The sequence below is a fragment of the Neovison vison genome, chromosome 12 (assembly GCF_020171115.1).
Source record: "Neovison vison isolate M4711 chromosome 12, ASM_NN_V1, whole genome shotgun sequence".
NCBI lineage: Eukaryota > Metazoa > Chordata > Mammalia > Carnivora > Mustelidae > Neogale > Neogale vison.
The window spans coordinates 138,327,534-138,349,365 of NC_058102.1; the positions used below are offsets into that span (position 1 = coordinate 138,327,534).

Below are 21,832 nucleotides of genomic sequence, written 5' to 3' on the forward strand. Positions count from 1 at the left end.
ATACTCCAGTTTTCCATTCCACTGTCCTCTTCTGCTCACACTCCGGGTGTGTCACCCTCAGGGTCCCCTTGACCCTTCTTCCCACGTGTCACCACTCAGGGGACTCTGCCGTCCTAGTCCACCTTTCCCTGCCTCCACTCAGCAGGCCAGGCAGAGGGACCTCGGCTCTGGGGCACCACAGTGGGTGGGGGGCCGACTGTGTTCAACAATCACACCGCAAGGAAAGCAAAAATATGGGCCCAAGGAAGCCGCAGAGAGGGACAGTGGGAAGGACAGGTCACCGCGAGGGCCAGCATCTGAGGGGCCTGGGGAAAAAGGAGGATTCCACGGAGAGATGCAGCGAGCAGGAGGAGCCTGCGTCCCTGCTGCTCATGCGTCTGTCCGTCCACCCACCTTCCATCCGTCCATCTGTCCATTCACTCCGTCATCTCTCTACCTATCTCCCCAACTCTCTCCCCACCCGGCCCCCGACACATCCGTCGGACCGTTCAGCAGGTACCGAGGCCGCGAGGCCAGCCCCCCGCTGCCGGACTAGGGATGGAGCGAAGACCAGACGGGGTGTGCCCCCCAGAAAGCAAGGAGAAGCCAGGGCCCCGAGCGGAGTCCCACTTCACCTGCGGCTGAAGGAGGCCCCAGACGCAGCAGCTCCTTCTCTCTGGTCTTTGACGGGACGGGAGGAACCCGGGACAGCACTGGGCGGCTGACAGAGGCAGCCCCCCCGCCCCCCGCAAAGGATCACGCCACTCTTCCCATTCTAGTCCTCTCGGGGTCCCGCGTGCTGACGCTGGGAGGGTCACAGCCCCGTCCCCACCGAGAAGTGCGGGCTCCGTGGGCTCTAGGCGGTAGGTGGAGGGGTGGCGGCTTCCTCGCCCGCTTTCTGGAGGAGGAGCGGTTCCCAGGCCTGATCCCTCCCCATCCCTGCTTTCCTTGACGACACAGAGGCGTCCTGTCCTCCACCTGTCCTATGTGGCAGGGCCTGGGCCGCAGGGCTCTCCCGGCGGCGACAAGAGCCACTGTGTCCTGGAGGCGCTGCCGGCGCAGGGAGGACGGCGGCGCCGGGAAGACAGGGCCGGCCGGCCGGGCTCCTCCGGCCTCACACGCGCCCTCGCCCCCGGCACCAGCCGGCGCTCCCAACCGGCCCGTGGGACCAGGGCACCGGCCGGCCGAGGACACAGAGCCCCGGGGAGGACCACCCTGCGGAGGCGGCGCCCCTCACAGGGGCCGGCCCGTCCCTGCCACTCAGGCCTCCCCGTGCGCCTTGGGTCCCGCTGGTTCCCTCTGCGCCGCCGCCTCCTCCTCCTCAGGGCGCTAGTGCTCCACTCGCGGCTCTCAGCTCTGCTCCCAGAACGTTCGGGGCGAAGGGGCGGAGGAGGGAGGGATGGCGGGACACGGGGTTTCCCAAGCAGACGCCCGGGGCGCGGGGTCCACGTGGGCCGGCTGCTGGCAGGGGCGCGGGCGCACACAGCCGGGCGCTGCAGGGGTGCGGCCGGGCCTGCGGGACACCCCGGAGCTGACCGGCGGCCTTCCCAGCGCTCCCCGCTCGGCTCCGCGCTCGGGTCCCAGAAGCCAGGCCGGGGCGCAGGGTCCCAGGCGGGCGCGGCGCCTGGAGGGGACCCGGCACCGCCTGCGCCTCCTTCTCCACATCGCCGAACCGCCGCGTTCGTTTTGGGCTGTGACTTCCCTCCCGCCCGTCACCGACCCCCCAGCGTCCCCCTCCTCCCGTTCCCGATTCCCCGCGGCCACATGGGCCCGGACCACTTTCCCGTGAGCCCTGAGCGCAGGGCTGTGTCCCTCGGCTGTGCCAGGGGTGGGGGAGGCCCGGGAGCTGGGGACTCCCACCCACCCAGAGGCCCGAGGCCCGGCTGGGGCGGCCGGACCCGGGGGGCAATGGGGACCCGAACGGACTGTGCCGAGGAGGGAACCAGAGGCCAGAAACGGCCGTAGCGCCCGCTCCAGACAAAAACCGATGCACACAGGCCGCGCAAGGAAGCCCAAGGAGCCAGAGGCTCTCCCCGAGCTCCCGGGCTGAGGTGGGACCCAGGGGCCCAAGGCGGCGGGTCAGGCCCCTCTGCGGGGCTCGCTGTGGCCTGGCCGCGGGGCAGCGAAGCTCCGCTCCCCGGTACGTGGCCTTCTGTCCAGTCCCACGGAGGCCCAAGGCTCGTCCTCTCGTGGGTCCCTCCAGGAAGACAGCCTCCCCTGGGGGGTGGGGGCCTTCCAAATGCGGCTGGCACACCCCCCAGGGTGTCCCCGGGCCAAGGGATCTGGACCCTTCCCTGCCAACAGCACGCAAGCCAGGTGGTGGATGTTAGGTTCTTCCTGCCCCTTCCCCGGCTCCCCCAGCCCGGGCGGACATCACACACGCCATCGGTCCTACTGAGGGCCTGGGGGGCCCACGCTGCTTCCAGAAAAGGCACCTGCCCTGAGTAGCGAAAGCAGCCCCCGGAGCTCTGTGCCCTCGACCCTCTCCCGCCTCCAGCACCCCAGGCTGCCCGTGGCCGCTCTGGCTCTCGGACCACACGCGCTTGCGCAGTCCTCCCTGGGCTGCGGCCCCCTCCGGGCCCAGCCAACACTGGTGGCCCCGGCTGCAGGCCGCCTGGCGCTCTCTGCGGCCCCGTTTTGGTTCTTCCCTGTCGTTTTCTAGTCTCTGGGGTGTGTGAACCACTCTGTTCCTTCCTCTCTCAGCTCTCTTCTAGGTCACCCGCCCTCTGGTCACCCTCTCCGCCCGGCCACTTGGTGATCCCCAAGGGGCACCCGAAGAGCCCGCTGCACCCGGGATCAGCTGTCTCCCCGGCAGAGCAACCGCTTTCCACCTCACCGAGCCCTCTGCTCCGAGGGGCGCCACGCAAGCCAGGGGCGACAATCTGGGTGACTAGAAATACAAAACATCCTAATACATTTTACGAAATCCCACAGCGTGCCAAGACCAAGACGGTTGAAAAAAAAAAAAATTAGGGGGAATGCAGGCATTCAACTTTTCATTCATTACTTGGGAAAAGAAAAATCCTTCTCCAGACGAAGAAATGATGTACAGAACAGATGTGCAATATGCCTACTTGAAATTTAAGATTTAAAAAAATTATTTATAAGGAGAAGGGCATGAAAATTTAATTTAATGTTCACCTTAGGTAATTTTGTGTCTTATTGTTCATAGCAATTACCATAAATCTGCATATCAATAAGCGAGAACAGATGTCAGTTGTTACAAGTGCTTGCCAATCAGGTCTGTTAAAAAGTGACAGATGGGTGGTTATGGAATGTTCTCATAAGGCCTATTAGCACATTCGCGAGAAGCGTCTGCAGCGAAAGGGTGGGAAGCTCTGCTCCAGGCAGGCCTTCTCGAATCCAGAGCTCAGCCCTCACAACCCAGGCGCCGCGGAGCACGGACACCAGCTTCTGGAAACATCTCCTGTCCTGTCCTCTCATCACAGACATTCCAGGATGGCCTTCTGTAGAGGCAGGATCCCACACCCATGTAGGAAGAGGGCGTATGTTGTTTTAAGCAAAGAACGGTGCCCTGTAAACTCTCACTGTGACTTTTAAAACTCAGGCCGGATGTTCTGGAAGAGAATCACTACCACCATCTTGGACGACATCAAGTGCAGCCCTTTTGTCTCGTCCATCAACAGATACATTCTTTTTGGTCATAGCTCTGTGAATCAACAGATGAACTCTTCTTCGTCAGAGCTCTGTAAATCTTTAATAACACCTCCGCACGCTGGGAAAAAAACAAAACAAAACAAAGCTGCCCCAACACCAAACAGCCTGCTCTGAACACACGTGTGCCGCCTTCCAGAAGGAAGGGAGGCCGCTTTCCTGGGACTGTTGCTTCTTTCTGCGGCGTTCTGGAGAGCTCTCTGCATTACTGATCTGTGGCTTGGATTCGTGATTTGGCCAGTGAAACCGTGTGCAGGGGAAGGTCACTGCAGTCTGTGTGTCTGTGGACAGACCTCTGCACCTGCTGAGAACAGGTGCACCATGTCTGGGGTGGTCCGGAGCTCGGGGCTCGGATGTGCTGGAAATTTGGACCTGCTGCGACCCAGCACAGTGACACGGGCAAGTGTGTTCATGACCCTCTAATCCTCGGTGGCCCCCCGTGCCCTTGAAGCAGGACGCCTGTGCTTCCTTGAATTCTGGATGTCAGTCCGTCCAGTGGGCCTCACGGAGTTACTATCTAACATTTCCCACTTCAGTTTTTCAAGTGCAACAGAGTAACGAAGTGCAGGTTTTGTCCTTGGCATGCAGTGAGGATAAACTGTGGTAATTGCAAAGAGCGCTGTTAAAAACGAAACTGTGAAATAGGACCTTGCTCGTCGAATGCGATGCTCTTTTGAGAGGACAGTGGTTATAAAAAAATTACTGACCGAAAAGTCACTTTTCCCTAATTCTTTCTTCAGGGAGAAAAAAAAAAAAAAATCCAGACTCTTAGCCCAAGTTTCTGAGATTTCAGAAATTCCTGGGACAAATATCACAGTTGGGTGAGAAACGGACAAGTTTTTCTTAGAGGTTTTAAGTGGCAAAATAAAATAAGTCAACTTTAAGGACACACAGGCAGTACAGGTGAAAGCATCTGGCTTCGACAGATTTGAGCCTGATCTAGTTTCTGCTCTTAAATTCCATATTCAGTAAAGGTTCCCGTCCATAAAATTATGAAACACATGTGAAGTTCTTTTCAGTTTCAAAGGGAAATAGTCAGTCACTTTGGGGAAACTAGCCGATGCCTCATTCCATTTTATTGAGACCAATACCTCATACCTTGTCGAAAATGTTTTTCCTTTTGTGGCTTTATTTTCTGCTCAAACAGAAAGTGTTTTGCTCATTCAAATGAGACATTTTTAGACTTTAGTGATAAACTTCAATTTCCCGAAGGACAGACTATTATATATTGAGAGTTGTTCACAAAATATTATCGCTGCTTTCTGGAATGATGTTTTTCTCTCTCTGGTGGTAGTGCTCCGAGCTAGATCACCAAAGCTCGAACTTCACAAGTTCAGGGTCAGATGTTTTATGCCATAAGACATAAAAACTGCGTCTGAATCATGTAGGTTCCCATTAGAACTGGGCCCCGATCTCAAGTCCTCCATAAGCATTTGAACCTCGGGTGAGATTTGGGATAAACGGCCTCTTGGATTTCTTCCTATCGCTTTCACCGGACGCTGCGGGCCATGTGCTTGGCCACATGTTTGACTGTGAACCCACGGCTGCCAAATCCTCGGCAACCCAACCATGAAGATGCTGTCATTAGCTTACGTAATGTTTTCTTGGCTCTGGAGCTAAGGCCAAGGTCAAATTTCTCCATTGAAAAAATAGGGCGTTTAACCTAAGCTCCCCTGGGAACGTATCCAAAATATCAATTTGTGTTTGTCAATTTATACATGTATTCAGCCGTCCACTCGGAAATAGTCCGTAGCACCTCTCAGCGGAGCCAGGCCGAGTGCCTCTTGGGGCCTGATGGCTTGGGAGCGTTTGGGGAAGGTGCGGAGGAAAGGAAGGAAGGAAGGGCTTTCGGGCACCCCTCCCATATTTCGTGGCGTATCAGGGAAGCCTCCTTTATTTTTTAAAGATTCACTTACTTATTTTAAGAGAGAGAGAGAGAATGGAAGAGTGTGAGAGCCAGCAGGGGGCAGGGGCAGAGGACAAAAGGGAATCTTCAAGCAGATCCTGCGCTGAGTACAGAGCCCAGCGAGGGGCTTGATCTCACAACCCTGAGATCATGACTTGGGATGAAATCAAGGGTCAGATGCTCGATGAACTAAGCCATCTGGGTGTCCCAGGGAAACCTCCTTCAGAGAGGTACTTCTGTTACCATTTCACTTTGTAATGCTGGTGCGGATGACTGGCAAAGACAGAAGCAAAGTCCTACTTCGGGAGAGGACAAAGGAGCAGGAAGCCTTATAACTTGACTTTATTGGCAGAAAATATATAGAATATATAGTCCAAACCACCGTGCTTCAAATACTCAGGAAGAAGCAGCTGGATTTTCCCTAGGAATGAAGAAACCACCTTTCTGGAAATCACCGAGCAGATGGAGCCCTGACATCGACATCCTTGATACTCGGAGCGTTCAAGGTGATGGTAGATAATGGACCACTCAGCATGTGATTTCACAGCCTGTGCAGACGTAGTGTGCTGAATTTTATATGTGGAAGGTTCAAGAAAGGGGTATTCTGGAAGGCCCAGAGTGCTTACAGACTGCCTTTAAATTAGCCATCTGCTCCATGGACCTTCTAAGGTGACTCCTGGATAGCTTTAGTTTTTAAATGAGCGCACAGAGCATGAAAATGCCACCATCCTGACCTGGGGCTGGCGAGACCGAGGGGCCCAGACCACTGAAAAACGACAGGGCGCTCTGTCCCCCGGGGAAGACACGCTCGGCTGTCGCCTCAGGACCGACCTTCTCTGCATAATTTAACTGTGGGAGTGGGAGAGCCGGAGGCTTCCTCTAAGGAAAGATCCTAATTTCGGATCTGGGTGGGTCCAGTCCATACCATTAGAGGGGAAAATAAATGTTGTATTGGTTGAAAATATGACAAATCTTCGTATTTCCCGTAGAGCCATAATCTGGAGATTTTCTCTTGAAAACACAGAGCACTCCCTGAGTATTTTTCACTTTTGTCTCTCCAATTCCCTTTGCAGAACGAAACATTAACCATTTGCTGTGATCCTTAGATCCAAGGCAAGCCTCCAAAACCGTATTCATAAATATATTGCTGAAGGACGGAACTACTTACCATTTTAACATGTTTTTCCCCCTAGTAAACCAAGAGCAGTATTACAATAAAACACGTTGGCATTGTCATGAGATTTAAAGCCCAATGAATAATTCTGCCTTTTTTTTTTTAACTGTAGACCAACATATCCTGTCAGACAACAGGTTCCCCTTAGTCTGTGGGGCCACGGGGGAGGGCTGGGCTGGCGATCACGGAACACACGTGAGGAGGAAGTCCTTCCAGATACATTCAAAGTGAAACAATCAAACAAAACCAAGGATAGTTATTTAGGGAAAAAAAAAAAAAAAGAAAAGAAATGAGAAAAAAGGTGTTTTCAGTGACGGGGAAAAAAGAATCTGGCTTCTATTCTATACCTTTAAGGTTTCATTTCATTGAGTCAGGGTGTCCTTGGTTAAAAACAAATGGCGCTTGATTCTAACATGCCAAAACTCTGTTCTTCTCCTGCCCTCGCTTCCCTGATCTTTCTGGAAGCAAACAAAGGAAGTGCTCCCTCGCTGGCCCTCAGGGCAGGAGGACGGCACCTGTGTTCTGACAGACGGTGCGGGCCACCTTCTCGAGCCCCGCGGAAGTTAGGGTCGGAGCCCGGAAGGTGACGCCTTAGGAGTGACTTTTCACTCATCATCGCACCTGGGTTACTACTGACACAGCTCATTCTACAAAGAAATCCTTCATGAGCCAGCTTTCAAATCCAGCCCCGCTTTGATTTTCTCAAGAACAAAGATTATACTTGTGCATAAAAGCTTCTCGTGCACAGTTCTGTCAACCGAGGGTACCAAAGTTTAAAAAAAAAAAAAAAAAAAAAGAAATGCACCCTGTTAATTGTCTACGGCTATCAGGGGACCGCAAACTGTATCAAAGATAGGCCTGCAATCTTGGCTCTCATTATGGAGGTCAGAATATTTATTGACTGCTTCTTATTAAAATTTCAGCAGCCCGTCAATCATTCTGGCTGCCCTGGATAGAAGGAATCTTGTTGGAAATTCCCCAGCAATCAATCCCATCAAAAAACAAAAATAGCAAAATAGGAAACAACTCTGGAGGTTACGACAGGCTTTGCAGCCCCTTGGCGCCCCCCCCGCCCTGGCTGGAGAGGTCCGAGGTGGAGGGCAGCTCCCCAGCCCCGGACTCTGACGGTAACACTTGAGTCCGAAGGCCCACAGGGCTGCTTGTGGCTCTCCTGCTCTCTGTTCCCTCTTTCTTCCCTACTTGTCTTCTTAGCCCTCGGAAGCCACCCAAGTCCAGCCAACAGCACAGTCCAAAGCAAAGGCACGCGTCACGACTTACCAGCCATCTGCTGAATGCCACTGAACGCACCCAGGTTGCTGGAGGAGGTGGCTTGCTGTAGAAGCTGCAAAGGGAGGGAGAAGCAGACCGTCAGACCAAAGTGCACACGGGACGAGGAAGCTTCTGGAAGGGATAGGGGGGAGCTGTCCAGCTTCCTGTGCGTTTATACAGCCACTTGCTGCTTCCTATTCATGGGCTGTAAATCCATATTCACGTCTAATCTCTATTAAGAAACACAGACACTGGGGAAACTCAGTACCACTGCTGCCTTAAAACCATCCATTTGGTCTTTTTAACGACAGGTGTTACGTCCATTGAAACCAATGCGGCGTGACTGAGGCGGGCTCCCTGTAGCCTGGTGGTCGCCACGGCTCAGCTCCGTCAACCGAGGCCCATCCCTTGGTCTAACAGCTCAGCGGCCTTTGTCCTCCGTAGGGAGCTCCTGGCTTCACGGACTCTTGGGACAAGAGAGACATCACCACGATAACTATTCTCTCTCTCACACGCATGCACGCACGCACGCATGCACGCACCTGTGCACGGCTGCCCAAGGACACCTGGGACCACCTGAAGCTGGTCTTCACTGGCGGGGGGTCGGGGGGTGGGGACATATGACTGGCCAGAATTTAGAAGTGTCTGGTGTAAGGTGCAGTGACACTGGGCGTGACAGGTATGTCAGCTGCTTTTCAAAACACAAGTTAAGATCCCTGCGTTGGCATCTTTCCCTGGTGCACTCAAAAACACATCTCACCCCCCGAGTCAGCGGGTACCCCAAGATAAAGGTGTGTGGCTACTGTTCTCAAGTGCTCCTTTACTGGTCCAATTCAGCTGAATTAGAGGCTAACGTGGGGGCCGTACTGTTGACCTAGATTTTTTGATACCCGCTTTTTGGGAAGGTAGATCAAGACACATCGCCGTACAGAGCAGCGAGCATCTAGTTATCCTCGCTCCGAAGTCCTCAGACACCGGGAGGCCCAGGTTCACCAGACTTGTTACTGAGAAATGTTATGATACTACGTGCTTAGGAGGACACGGCCGACTTGTGATTTTACAAATAGCTTTGAGAATTTGTTTGGAGCATGGCAGAGCCACACAGAGAGTCACTCCTCTGGGTCAGGGCGGCAGGAGACTAGCAAGCGAAGTCTACAGCTGGGCAGGACTCGGAAATGGGCTCCATCCAGGGGCCGAGAAGCACCAAGTGGAACAGAATCCAATGGCCGATCTGGCCCGAGTCTCGGTTACCATGATGGTAAGGGGGTCAGCAGGGACAGGTACCAGAGGAACATCTGTGATGTTTACTCATCCCTTTGACTTGTTGAAATGCGCTGCCGAGGGTTACACACAGACTCAGACACACACATGGGGAACAGCGAGGAAGGAGAAGTTAGGGATTAACCCTTTGCATGGACAGAAATTCCTTATTTTGATTTGATTTCATGGGTTTCCCATTCTCTGGTGGTTATAAGCCCTTACTCCCTTTCCTACCAGATATGTTTAAAAATTAAAGTGAGGTAAAATTAAATTAGCTTTGAAGCTGTTTTGAGGAATTAATAATACCTACTGAGGTATGTGGAAGTATGTAGAGTGGCCTTGAACTATATTACCCAGGATTCTGTCCACGGATGGCCATTCTCTGGTGGGCCAGAGTCAAAAACTACCCTTCATCCCACAAGCAGGGGATGCCTTGAAGGCTAAGGGCTCTTCCAAAGAAATGGGTCTTCCAACGGAAAGGGGCATAACGAACACGGTCGAGAATGAATGAAAGCCCACAGTAGGAGCAAACGTCATTCAGATCATAGAAAATATGCTGAGATGAATTCTTTTTCAGGGTACAAAACAATTCGCAGCTGTGGTCAAAGAAACACATGCTAGAGACAGTTGTCTGCCGTGGGGCGTGCGAGAGGGGCTGGAAGTTGGGGGACAGGCGCAGGAGTCTGGGTTTTTAGAAACGGCGGAGCAGGAAGCTGGATTCTTAAAAATTACGAAAAGGTGAGCCTGACATCCATCTCGGACACCAATTCTGGTATCCACAAACAGATGGTCTATGAATAAGTGAAAAGCACAAGTTTGGGGCAAACAAATGACTTCAGCTCATAAGGCATCAACAAGATTCCTTTCTTGTTTCATTAAATTTCAGAGAGACCAAGAAAACAATATGGCAGAGCAAATATGGGTTGTTTTTTGTTTTTTGTTTGTTTGTTTGTTTCTTAAGCAAGACCTCTGATGCAATCGCTCCCGGGGTCTCTATGGCTAGGACTCAGAAATGGCCAAAGGGCGACAGAAAGTCAGTCAATGCTCTTACTCACGACACGAGTGAAGATGGGAGAAGCAGGCGCCGCCTTCGCTGAGCAAACGTGCACTAGGAGGTGTTAACAGCCAGACCGCCCTGGGCACGGCCCGGCGGGCACAGAGAGGAACGGGAGCCACAACAGAGGGCAGGAGTCCCGCCCGCCACCAGCTCGGGCTCAGGGAGGTTGCGAAAGCTCCCGGAGCCTCCTTCCTCGCCTGCACCGGCCCGCTCCCCCGACCTACCCTTCACGGTCGGGGGGCTGTCGCGCAAGCTGCATAGGCTAATGGACCCCGCGGTCCCGAGGGGGACAGTGGAAGTGCCAAGTGGCAGGATCAGGACAGAACATGCATATACACACACGCACACGCCCCACATGGGCACACGGGACAGGGCAGGGCACCAGCCCCAAACTCGCGATGCGAATTTACAGTCGTCAGTGGGGGGGGGGGTCCAGCCTGCGGGAGCCGAAGCAGGAGCGTGGGCTTGGGTACCACGGTTCACAGCGACACATGGTATTTTACGGGGGTGGCTGAAAGAATTGGGTTTATCTGCCCCGAAATAGGATCTCCCGTTTGGGTCCCAAACAGATGAAGAAACGTTTGATTTCGTCACTGCGGTTCCACAGGGAAGGGCCAGGACCACCGAATGGCCAGGCCGAGGGGGCTTCGGTGGCGGTCCCGGCGTGGACTGTGCTCACCTCTCGGGCCACACCGGCCTCGGGGTCGCTAGGCTGTCCTCAAGCGTGCCACCCCCGGTCACACGAGATCTTACGAGGCCTCGGAAACAGCGGTCGGAAACTTGGCCTCGTGGGCCTCGGCTCAACGGACCTCAGGCCAGAAGGAGTCACGCCCTGACGCTGTTCGAGTTACCTCGGGCAACTACCGAGCACCGACGCGGATCTCAATCATTTCCCCAGATTCGAAACGGTCCCACCCGGAATTCTTTTGAGAACTTTGTGTGTGTGTGGGAGGGGGGGGCGAGGCGCTTTGGGGAGGCCACAGCGGGGACGGCCCCCTCCGCCCTCTCGGGGACCGGCGCTGGCCGCGGCCGGGCACTTACCGCCAGGTACTGCGGGGTGAGACCGCCCAGCCCGGTCAGGTTCCCCCAGGTGGCAGTGTTGAGCTGCTGCATCTGCTGGGCCAGCTGCTGCTGGAGGCGCCTTTGCTCCTTGTCCTTCTGAGTGTCCGCGAACTTCACTACGATGGGCGAGGAGCAGCCCTGTGGTCAGACACAGCGGAAAGTGAAGAGGGGGGTTACCGCCTGGCTGAATCCTCCCGTGACACTCAGCACTGGACCTAGCTCTCTCAACTATCTCGGAGCACATGGAACCTTCTGGAAGGTTTTTTGCTTGTTTGTTTGTTTTAATGGCCTGATACTCCTTCTTCTTCTCTGACCAGTACCATCAACCGAAAATTCCAGATACTGCCACTGGTTTCTCGGGGGATCTGGCGGTCGGTGAAGCCATTTGCTTTCTTGCTCTGCTTATTACACTGCCTCTCCTCCTCGCTTCGCGTGTCTTCCTCCAACCTTCCCAGGACCTCCTTAGAGACAAGAGACCTTATCAACGTTCTTTAATTAAGCTTCATGGTTCGCTTGCCTGCGAGACAGACTTGTCTGTGTGTCTGCCTGTCGGGCAGAGAAGGAGCGGGGGACAGAGAGGGAGAGATACTGTGCTGGGAAGGAGCATGTTCCTCGTTCCCGTCTTTATTTTTTCACTCTTTCCACTGTCGGGGCTGCTTTTTTCAACTTTGGAGCGCGGGAGTCCTCCCGACGCAGCACTATAGATGGGCGAGGAGGGTTTCGTTTTAGGAAACGTGGATGGGAGCAGGAGAGATTGAGGACGCAGGCCCGGCCCAGCGGCCCAGGGAGGCCTCTCTCCCTTCTCGAATGTACCTACTCTATCCCCCTCACCCAGGGCTCCTGCAAACCGCCAGTCTCTGCAGCATATTCTAGTGAAAGCAGCTGTACGGGACGTGGCAGGAGGCCCCTCCCTGGCTTCTCTCGTCAACGGAGCTCACCGTTCTAGGTGCTTCTTTTCAGTCTCTGTTCCCTTTAAAAGGCAGCGAGTAGGGGCAGTGGGGGAGTGCATGGCCAAGGGTTATAGACTAGGAGGAATTCATGTCCGAGATGGAGAAACTCATTAGGGAAACTAAGGGTCTGCATTTCCAGCAGGAAGACGTCCCTCCCTGAGCTGCTCTGGAACATTCGCCGCCTCAGCCAACATGCGGCAGAGACAGGAGTTCCTCCCTCCCCACCCTTCTCCCTCTAACTAGGGCTTGCCTACACATCTCATCACCATTAAAGCTGTTAAATTTTGCTGAGGTAAAAAGAAGTCCTTCTACCTGGGTGATTAAAAAAAAAAAAAACTTTTATTGAAACTCAGCATGATAATACACCTCTCTCTCCCCTCTCAGAAATTTTATATTCCTACTTAAATGAGCTCTCTTTCTCTTTCCCTTCCCCTTGGGTCATTTTTCTTTCTCCTAGAAAACAAACCTGCATGTGCTCTTTTTTCTTATCACCTTGAGTAGTTACTGGGGATGTAGCTGTGAATATGTGCGGCTACCATGTCTGTTATGAGCAAAATTTTAAAAAATGTGCGAAAAACGAGGTGGCTGTTTCAGTTTGAACTTGCAGTGTCCCGGTCTTCAGCATGTAGCCACGGCCACAGGACAGAACGTTAAATGTCAGTCAACCGCATGAAAATAATCTTTCCACCACTTAAAAAAAAAAAAATCTATACTTCATTTTTCTTCTTCTGCTCCATATTTCAGCATTTTGTTGCTTTAAAGAGAGCAAAATACTCTGAAGATGGAAATTAGAGGGAGAGTTTTGTATGTTGTATCTAATTTGTTCCATAAAAAATCATAGCATCTCCTCCTAAGAGTACCTCTACTGTTTTTTTTCTTCCTTAAAAAAAAAAAGAGATAAAGAAGCAAAATATAAGTCTAAAATAACTTGTTTAAGCCGTAAAAAAGGGAAACCGGGATGGGTGCAGATTGGAGGAAAGTGGAAAAACAGAAAGTACGATATAAAAATTGTTTTAAAGGACATGTTCTTTTAAACTTTAACATTCAAATCATTTTGAATTCAAGTTTCTTAGAGAATACATCTTGGTTAAAGATGTGAGCCAGAGTCCTGAAAATAACAAAATTAGTTAAAAAAAAAATCCAACAAACTTCAGTTGTACAACTATAATGTGACTGGCATATGATAAAGTCTTCCATTGAAATGTCAATATTTTTTAAATTCAACGAGAAATTTCAATGTCTGAGGGTCCCTCTGTCTGAGCCTGGGTGTTCCAGATTTAAAAACAAGTTGTACCAAATTTGATTTTTTTTTTTAAAAAAATTACAGATGTCAATACCAAAGGGTCAAGGATTTCCTAAGAATGAATATGCCCCATTCTCTCCTGCAGATTCTTTTCATCCTGAGCCCTATTTTTCTTTGGTTCTGGTTCATACTCAGGTCTGTGCTACGTTCCCGAGCTCTCTCCCTGTGGGAACACAGGAGAACACAGACCAGCGTCCTCTGCAGCTTGACTCAGGGGGCCCTGATGGAGGAACTGGGGTTAGAGCGGAAAGAATTTAGGTTAAAAAATCATCTAAGGTACCAATCACTAAATTACAGGAAATAAAAATGATTAAAGAGGCACATGTATGGAAGTTAATAAATACAGGTGAAAACTTTTCTTTTTTTTTTCCTTCCCTAACATACTCTTTGATCTCCAAACTGAAGGGTGGCTGGGATTCAGACCAATCCCAATAATGGAGCAGCCGGAGAGAAAGTGGGGGACAAACAGAGCATCAAGTGTGACTGCACGTCGTACAAGACTGGATCCCTAGGTATTTCAAATCCTGCTAATTATCTCTTATTGTGGCCGATTTTCACCTGAGCTCGCCTTCAGGTAGGGGGGTGTGAGTGTCTTAAAAATGCATTGCACTGAAAGGAAAACACAGTGATTATATAAGATATGTTAGGAATATCAAAGTCAAAATGAAGCTCAAAAAAGACAATAGGCTTTGCAATGCTGATATCAAAACTCAGAAAAGTACAGGAAACACTTAATGACAAGGCCATGCACACTCCTTTCCCCCCTTGTCCACCCACCTTCCGCCTCACTGTAAAAAAAAAATTGCCCACAAAACATGACGTGGAATGATCACTTAGCTCCCAGCATGCTTTGGGAGATGCAGCATTGCAAAAAACGAACAAAACAAAACAAACAAATAAAAAATAAAGAAAAAATAACCCCCCCAAAGAAGGAGGTTAAAAAAAAAAAAAAAGAAGCGCAAACGATCCGTAAAGAAAGTTTTGCACATTAAATAAAATTGAAAATATTTTGCTTTCCAGAAGATGAAAACGTAACTTCAGGTAACACCACAGGGCCACCTTGAGAAAAGATCACCCGTACACAGATATACAGAGTACAGAACATGCACTCCCAAATGATTCTACCAGACAGTACAGAGTAAGTCACAGCATATCACTCTTGGAATGCTTTTGTGCAAAATTCTGAAAGGCCAGACCCAAATCACAGACTAGAAGTACAGCGCCATCTATCGACGTGAGTGGGCGCAACACTCACATCGGCGTATCTATCTTCCCCCCAAAGCCACTATCTCTCATTAGGAGACCAGATTTGAGCCTTCGTGTTTCTTTCATCATGCGTTTTGGGTTTTGTTTTTGTTTTCAAAAAGACGAATCTGATTTTTCAAGGGATTCTCGTCCATTCACATTTTCACTGGTTAAACAATGTAGGAGAGGTATTAATTTTCTCCCGACATTCTTGAGGCAAAAACACAATTCTGTGGGACTGAAGAGAACTTGAGTCCACATTGAAGGGAGGCAAAAAAAAAAAAAAAAAAAAAAAAAAGGAAAGAAAAACAGAAAAAGGAAAAAAAAAAGAGCCCTGTGACTGGCACAGGGAGGGGCTGTAATTTGGAGGGAGGGATGGCGGCTAAGGCTGACTCTGTACCAACCCCGGACCGGGAACGGGCTGGGTCCTGGAGAGGTCGAGGAGGAGTCGTGGTTTACATGGCATCATGACTGCTGTGCGGCAGGGCCCAGGGCCACTGCAATAAAAGGCTCAAAAAAAAATAATGTACAGCACGTGGAAGGTTCTACTAAATGCATTTCAAGTCATTAGGGGAAAAATTCAGAGAGCGAGAGAGAGAGCGAAAGAGAGAGAGAGAGAGGATGAAGATGAATGAATGAATGGGAGAGATGGTGGAAGTGTCCGTCTGTGATTGTCACTGAACAATCCGCACAGGAGAGAGCTGCTTTACCATTCCCCATCATTTGCACAAAGAAAACAAAGAAAGGGCAGATGATACAGTACCTCCATGGTCTGAGACTGATGCATGGCTTTGATTGCATTCTGTGCCATTGCCCTTGTAGAAAATGTGACAAACGCACAGCCTGTGGGAAACAAGGGGACAGGGAGCAGGAAAGACAAAAAACAACAAGACAAAAGGGTTGGACGCTTGTTAAACCAACACAGTCTACGAGAACTGCCACAGGACGCCACTGTTCTCAGTAGTACATAAAAATCAACAACTTCTCTCTTGGTTTTATCTTAGTTTGCTTTTGACTCACAGTGCTGACTTGCTAATCTGACCAAAGCAGAAAGATTTATTTATTGACTAGTTTATTTTTTAAAATGGAGACGAGGGGAACGTAGTTGGGCACGTTTTTTTTTTTTTTTAAAGCCACGGGGGGTCTGAAATTAGCAAGATCTAGTCTGCATTTTCTAAAATAAAAAGTTGCTATTTTACATTTTTCTCCTTGGCTGATCATATCGACTCAGGGCATCCACACATTCAGGCTTCTGGATTTCAGATTCTAGTGTTGATTTTTTAAGCAGCAAATAATAAAATCCTCGACACCCAGGGGCAAATTAGCAAATAAAATTCCAAAGGCTCGGAATGTCAGCAAATTAATACATCTGATCTCTTCTGGGTAGTTAAAACATATACATGTATACGCATACACTGATGTGATTCAGATGCAGAGAAATGTACCCCATCCTGCAGGACCTGTTTAGTGATAATTAATTATGAACAAAAACAAACGCTCTGTTACTCTGAGAATCGTCGATAGCGCATATGAGGAGAAACTTTAAAACCTGTGTTGGATTTCTAAGTTGTAGAAAATCTTTAGGATTTTTCCAAGTTGTGGTTTCTGCTATGCATCCGGGATCTGACCTCAGGTTTAACATCCACCAGACAATGTACAGTTCTCTGAATGCTTCCGATGAGACCCACTGAACTTTCCATGGCTCTTTATTTCTTGTGCCGTAAAATCACCAGAACCCACAGCGCCTGCCCCAGTGCTTGGTGGCAGGGGCTAGCCACCATGCAGGTCGCCGTTCCAACTACATGGCTCATTGCCCTTTTCACTAATAAAAACACTGTCTGCTGAAATTTACATTTTCTTCATCGTGCACCCTTGGGCTTCTTAGAGAAAAAGACTGTGAAATTAATGCAGATTCAGGCTGATTTTATAATAATACCACAGCACACTAAAAGCTTAGCTAAAGCAATGCAGACTTATTTCACTTATGATCTCTAATGACTTTAAAAGTGCATTGATTTTCAGCTTCTTTAGCTCTGCACAGTTTGAACTTAGGTATCAGAGAATAATTTAGTGTTCCACTCAATTTCTTCAAAACATTATTATTATTACTACTTAAAAGATTTCCAAATGAGGCAGATCTAAACACCGAGAGACGGGAGCCTGCTGTCATCTCAGAGTGAATGCACGAAAGCAGGATACTGGCATCTGCAATGCAAGATTATTGCCCCTGTGGCCAGTAAACCAAACAGAATGTTCTACGTCCAAAAAAAAAAAAAACAAAAAAAAAAACCCAAACAAAGAAAACAAACAACCCCCCCCCAGCAGATTGTTTGGTTTATGTAAATCAATTTGTGAGCCATAAAATATATTTTCTTCTTTTGCTCTGCCTGAGTACCTGGTGAGATTATCAAGTCAATACTGTATTAGCACCTTTTAATCAAACAGCAATAAGAGAAAGCAACACCTGCCCATTATCCCCAAAGCACAAAAACATCCAGTCATGGAAATAAGTCAATGCATTTTTTTTTTTTTTTTTTTGCATCATGCTGTAATTTTGAATACAACAAAACTCTGAGAACACGGGAGAGTCATCTCATTGACCTCCCAGCTGTGCTGGCCTCAAGAAGCCTGAGGTCTAGCTTGCTGTGAATGCCGAGCGGTTTTGTACACTTCTCTGACATTATAGCAGCTAGTGAAGCTGACTATTTAAACACACTGCCTGCTCCTCCACTGGCTGTAGCTTCTGTTGTCAGGGAAAGCAATCTGGAGCCTTCTTTGAGGCATCTAGAAGGTGTGTGTAACAGCGTGTGACAGAGGACAGCACGTGTACAGGCTTCCATATTGTGACTCAGCTCTACAATCCGAGAGCCCCAAAGTTACCGTCCGTCTCCGAATAATACCCCTTCAAGAACATTGTGATTATCACCGACATCGTTAACGGAGGCGAGAACACTAAGAGGTGTCTTCTTCCGTTTCTTGAGACGACAATGGAATTATTTGCTTTTGCAAATCCTCTAATGGAAATATACCTGACATCACGTGAAGCCTGGTCTAACTCTGCTTTTAATAGTCAAGAAGGCTGTTTCATTCACTTTATTTGCTCTTATTATCCAGGAACATGTGCCAAACTGACAGTTTCTGAATGGAGGTTAAGAATGCATTAAAAAAAAAAACACATATAAAATGTCAACAGAAATCAATAAGGCACAGTTTATGCATTTACCACAATTTCAGAACAAGGAGAACTTTTTCGGTAACTTAGTGAGAAAGATACAGCAATTAGCAGGTCTCAGAAGTATTAGCAATAGAATAATAAAATTCCATCTCTATAAACTTGAACGACTGCTCTTTCCTCTCTTAAACTTGCAATTAAAAGCTTGACTGATGTTTCTAATTACAGAACCCTTACTGCAGCCCCTCAAAAAAGAGTATCTGACAAATCTGATGACTCCTTTAACCTTTTTACTCTATTGGCAGTGGTGTAGGAAGAGGGAACCTGTTGCGTCAGGGGCTCTGTCAAGTTCGGACTATGTGTGGTGTTCAATTACTTAAGAGGGAAATTACTGTCGTTTGTAAAGGGAGTGCGCATGTTGAAAATTGCCCTCCCTCGGCCATTCTGAACTTGCACAACTTCAGAACCCAATGTTTCATGGCTTGGTAGCTTGTTAACCTTTGTAATTTCTGCTCTAGTCCTCGGGTGAGATATTAATTTTCTTTTCCCCATCACTGAAAACATGGTGGCGGCTTTAGGATTACGCCTCAGATCTGTGGCTTTTCACTAATATAGGGTCATATGAGCTTCTTCCATGAAGACTGGATGCCAGCTTCTCTGACCTTGTCGAGTCAGCCCTCCATCGTTCTAGACCTAACCCTAACCCTAACCCTAACCCTCCTCTGTTCTAGACTAGGGGATGTCCTGTCTCAGTAGTCAGTTCTCTGGCTACTGACTAAAACGCAGGAGAAACTAGAATGGCGCCAAAAAGATCACATGTACCAAGATAAATAAAACTTAAAAAAAATTTTTTTTGTTGTTGTTTTTTGTTTTGTTTTGTTTTCCTTAGGGAAGGTAGTCTGTATATCATTGTCTTAAAGCTTCTCCATATACATAATAGCGGAAAAAATAAAGGAAAAGTCTGTCCTTAACTGTGGCCAACCTGTCATTTACCTTACAATTACTTATTGTCTCTACTGCGTTCAGAATGTCAGAGATTGCTCACAGAAATGAAAGGAATCGAACTCCTTCTAGTTCAGGGAGGTTGCCTTCTTGCTGCTAAAACAGATAAATGATTGACTGGAGAAAGGTTTCTCCAAGCAATTTCCTCCTACAGACGGGATCTAAGGAAAGCACGTGGCCCTGTCACAGAGAAGATTCTGGAACACATCTATTACACTTGTCATCTCAACCGAAAAGCTATCTTCACTCAGGTGTTCTACCCTTTCTTTCAGCTGCAGGAGAATTTTGAAAGAACGAGATGAATTCTTGGTCTGTGTCAGAAAAAAACAGAGAGTGAGCGAGAGAGAGGGGGAAGGAAGGAAAGAAGGAAGGAAGGAACTTTTAAAAGCACGTCTAACGCCAGGGCCTCTTGCTTTTCTGCCTCTTCTTTAAACGAGAAGCAGCAGCCTGCTAGATTTCAAACAAGGAGGATAATTTAAAATAACTTGGGCAGCATGAAAGCACTTGCGGCCTAGGGAAGTCTTGTTTATAAATTCTCGTTGTGCCAGAGAAAGTTCTTAAGGCAGCCAATTTTCCTTGTTGTATCTTTTTAGCAGTGGCAGGATTTATTAAACGTTCCTATCACTACCACACGAGAGCTTCCCAACTACCATCCGAAGGGACCATCCCCAGGGTTGGGTTAGTTCACTTGGAACCGGCGTGGAGAGACAGCTGGTCCGTGCTGCCCGAGGCTGAGGGCAGAGGGGGACTTACTGCTTTGCAGAAATCTCACCCCCGTGAGGAGCTTCAGAGACTGCCCTCAGAACGACAAAATACAATTAATAACCCCGGGGTATTGGATATGCATTCCCATGTCTGTTTAGAGGCTAAGCGGGCACGCCTAAGACGTCCTGATCAAAACCGAGTCCGCTCCAGGTACGTATTTCCAAAGTCAAAAGCCCTGTCCTGATATTCTGATCAGATATAATGGAAACAAATGAAGATTTAAGGGCTAAAGCCAGTCTGGGCTTGCCAACAGCCCCGAAAATACTGCCGATTTCATTTGTCAAGGGTTTTGGCAGGAGGACGTTGGAACACTGTAAACACAGCTGGAATATTCTTAAACAAGCAGAGAGCTACCTTACATGGCAGTGCAGATCTGACTACACTTCACGGGGAAAGGAAAAGGAGAGAAACTCTTTCCTGGTCTCCGAGTTACGGAGAGTTGTTGCCAGGGTGCAGAAAGCAAGCCGTGTAGACTATATACCCAGACAGCCCATTCTGACTGTGGGGTTATGGGTAAGTGAGAACATGTGCATCTTAGGAAACCAACAGGCTGAGGGGACACTGATAAATAAATTCACGGGCGGAGAAGACTTCCAGCCTAGATTTTGAGAGCAGATGCCCCATCTGACTTCCTGTGCATGGGCTCGTGGCATCCTGCTGGCTTTCTCCAAGAAGGTCTATTCGGCAGGCGTGGGAGGCCCGCCTGCTGTTGCAAAAGGATCTGAGTATCATGAAGGGGCTGGAAAACACCTCAAACCAGGTTTTCCAAATGAGAAAAGGTGGCAGAATGGGTTACTGGCCCCAGAGGGGAAAATCCATGCTTAGCTGCGGGCACATTGCAGAGAGAGAGTCAGACTCCTGATGCTCGCTGAGCGCTGGTTTCAACGTGCTTGGTAGAGGCCAGCTGCTGGTCCGTGTGCAGCCATGGCAATTCCTAGTGAGGGGTGGGCCGGGGGGGGTCTGATCTGGAACATGCCACAAATTGGGGGGCTTGCAGAGTCCTGATGGGACTTTACAAATGTTCTTTCTTGCCAATATGGAGATGACAATTTTTGTTTTAAAGATGGTGATTCTGAGCCAAAGTCCAGCGCTGTGGGTCCTGGCAGCCCACTACTCCGCATCAGTGGGGGAGCCCCGATCCTTCAAGTCTGGGGAAACCTTGGCTTCGCAGCCTGCAGGGAGGAAGGGAAGCCATGGAGGTGGCAGAGAAGACCGGACAGGAGACACGTGGTGGAGAAAGCCAAGAACCACCTCTTTTGTCTTCATTCTTGTAGTGGAACCGGGCAGGAGTAAAGCCAGGGAAGTGAACCAGTTCTCTGGACCTCTCCCTCGCGACCAAACGGTGTGAGTGCAAAACCTTTTTCCTGACTAGCTCATACGCAGTTGAGCATTAGAAGGTGCTTTCCAGAGCAGCTCACCTTTCCTTTCACTTAGTTTTTATTTATTTATTTGTGTCTCAAACAGCTGAGCTAGCAACAGGCAGGGAGATGGGAAATGCTGAGCACCCTTTATCTGCAGAGCCACTAATGGGAGACACTCATTAATATTTGATTGAAAACTGCAATTCTTTAATGAAAGCAAAATAGTGGCAAGAAAAAGAATTGTTCTTTTCACAAATACACTGATTCAGGAGCCGTGCCCCGTACCCGGGAGTCCCTGCTTGAAAAACCGACCACTGTCCAGCTTTGTATTTCAGAACAAGTGGTTTTAAATGAGTATTTCCTTTTTTGCCATAGGGAATTCTCATCAGGTCCCCAGAAATTACTTTTCTGCAAAGAAGGAGGAGGAGGGGGAAAAAAAAAAGGGGAGGGAGGATCTGCTTTTTACACGGAGCCATCATTGCATAAAATGCAGGTGAGAATGCTTCCGGAACGCCCACGGACATCGGCCTCTGTGGTGCCCTCGTGTCCGCGGCCGCGTCCTGCTCTCCCCTGCGGGCCCGGGCGCCTGGCAGATCTCATCCGCGGAGAAACGCCGTCGGCTCAAGCAGCTGAAGATGCTCCTCGTTACTGT

At 49.4% G+C, this 21,832-nt stretch overlaps 1 protein-coding gene across 11 annotated transcripts in view; it reads right to left on the reverse strand.

Moving 5' to 3' along the window:
• CELF2 (CUGBP Elav-like family member 2) overlaps positions 1 to 21,832 on the reverse strand; it is an 810,060-nt gene that overhangs the window by 40,493 nt on the left and 747,735 nt on the right. For all 11 annotated transcript variants that reach the window (XM_044227890.1, XM_044227896.1, XM_044227898.1 and 8 more), the window contains 3 exons: positions 15,644 to 15,723; positions 11,362 to 11,520; positions 8,013 to 8,076 (listed from right to left, as the gene is read on the reverse strand). In XM_044227890.1, coding sequence (XP_044083825.1) covers positions 8,013 to 8,076; positions 11,362 to 11,520; positions 15,644 to 15,723 — 303 coding nt within the window. The remainder of the gene's footprint in view (positions 1 to 8,012; positions 8,077 to 11,361; positions 11,521 to 15,643; positions 15,724 to 21,832) is intronic.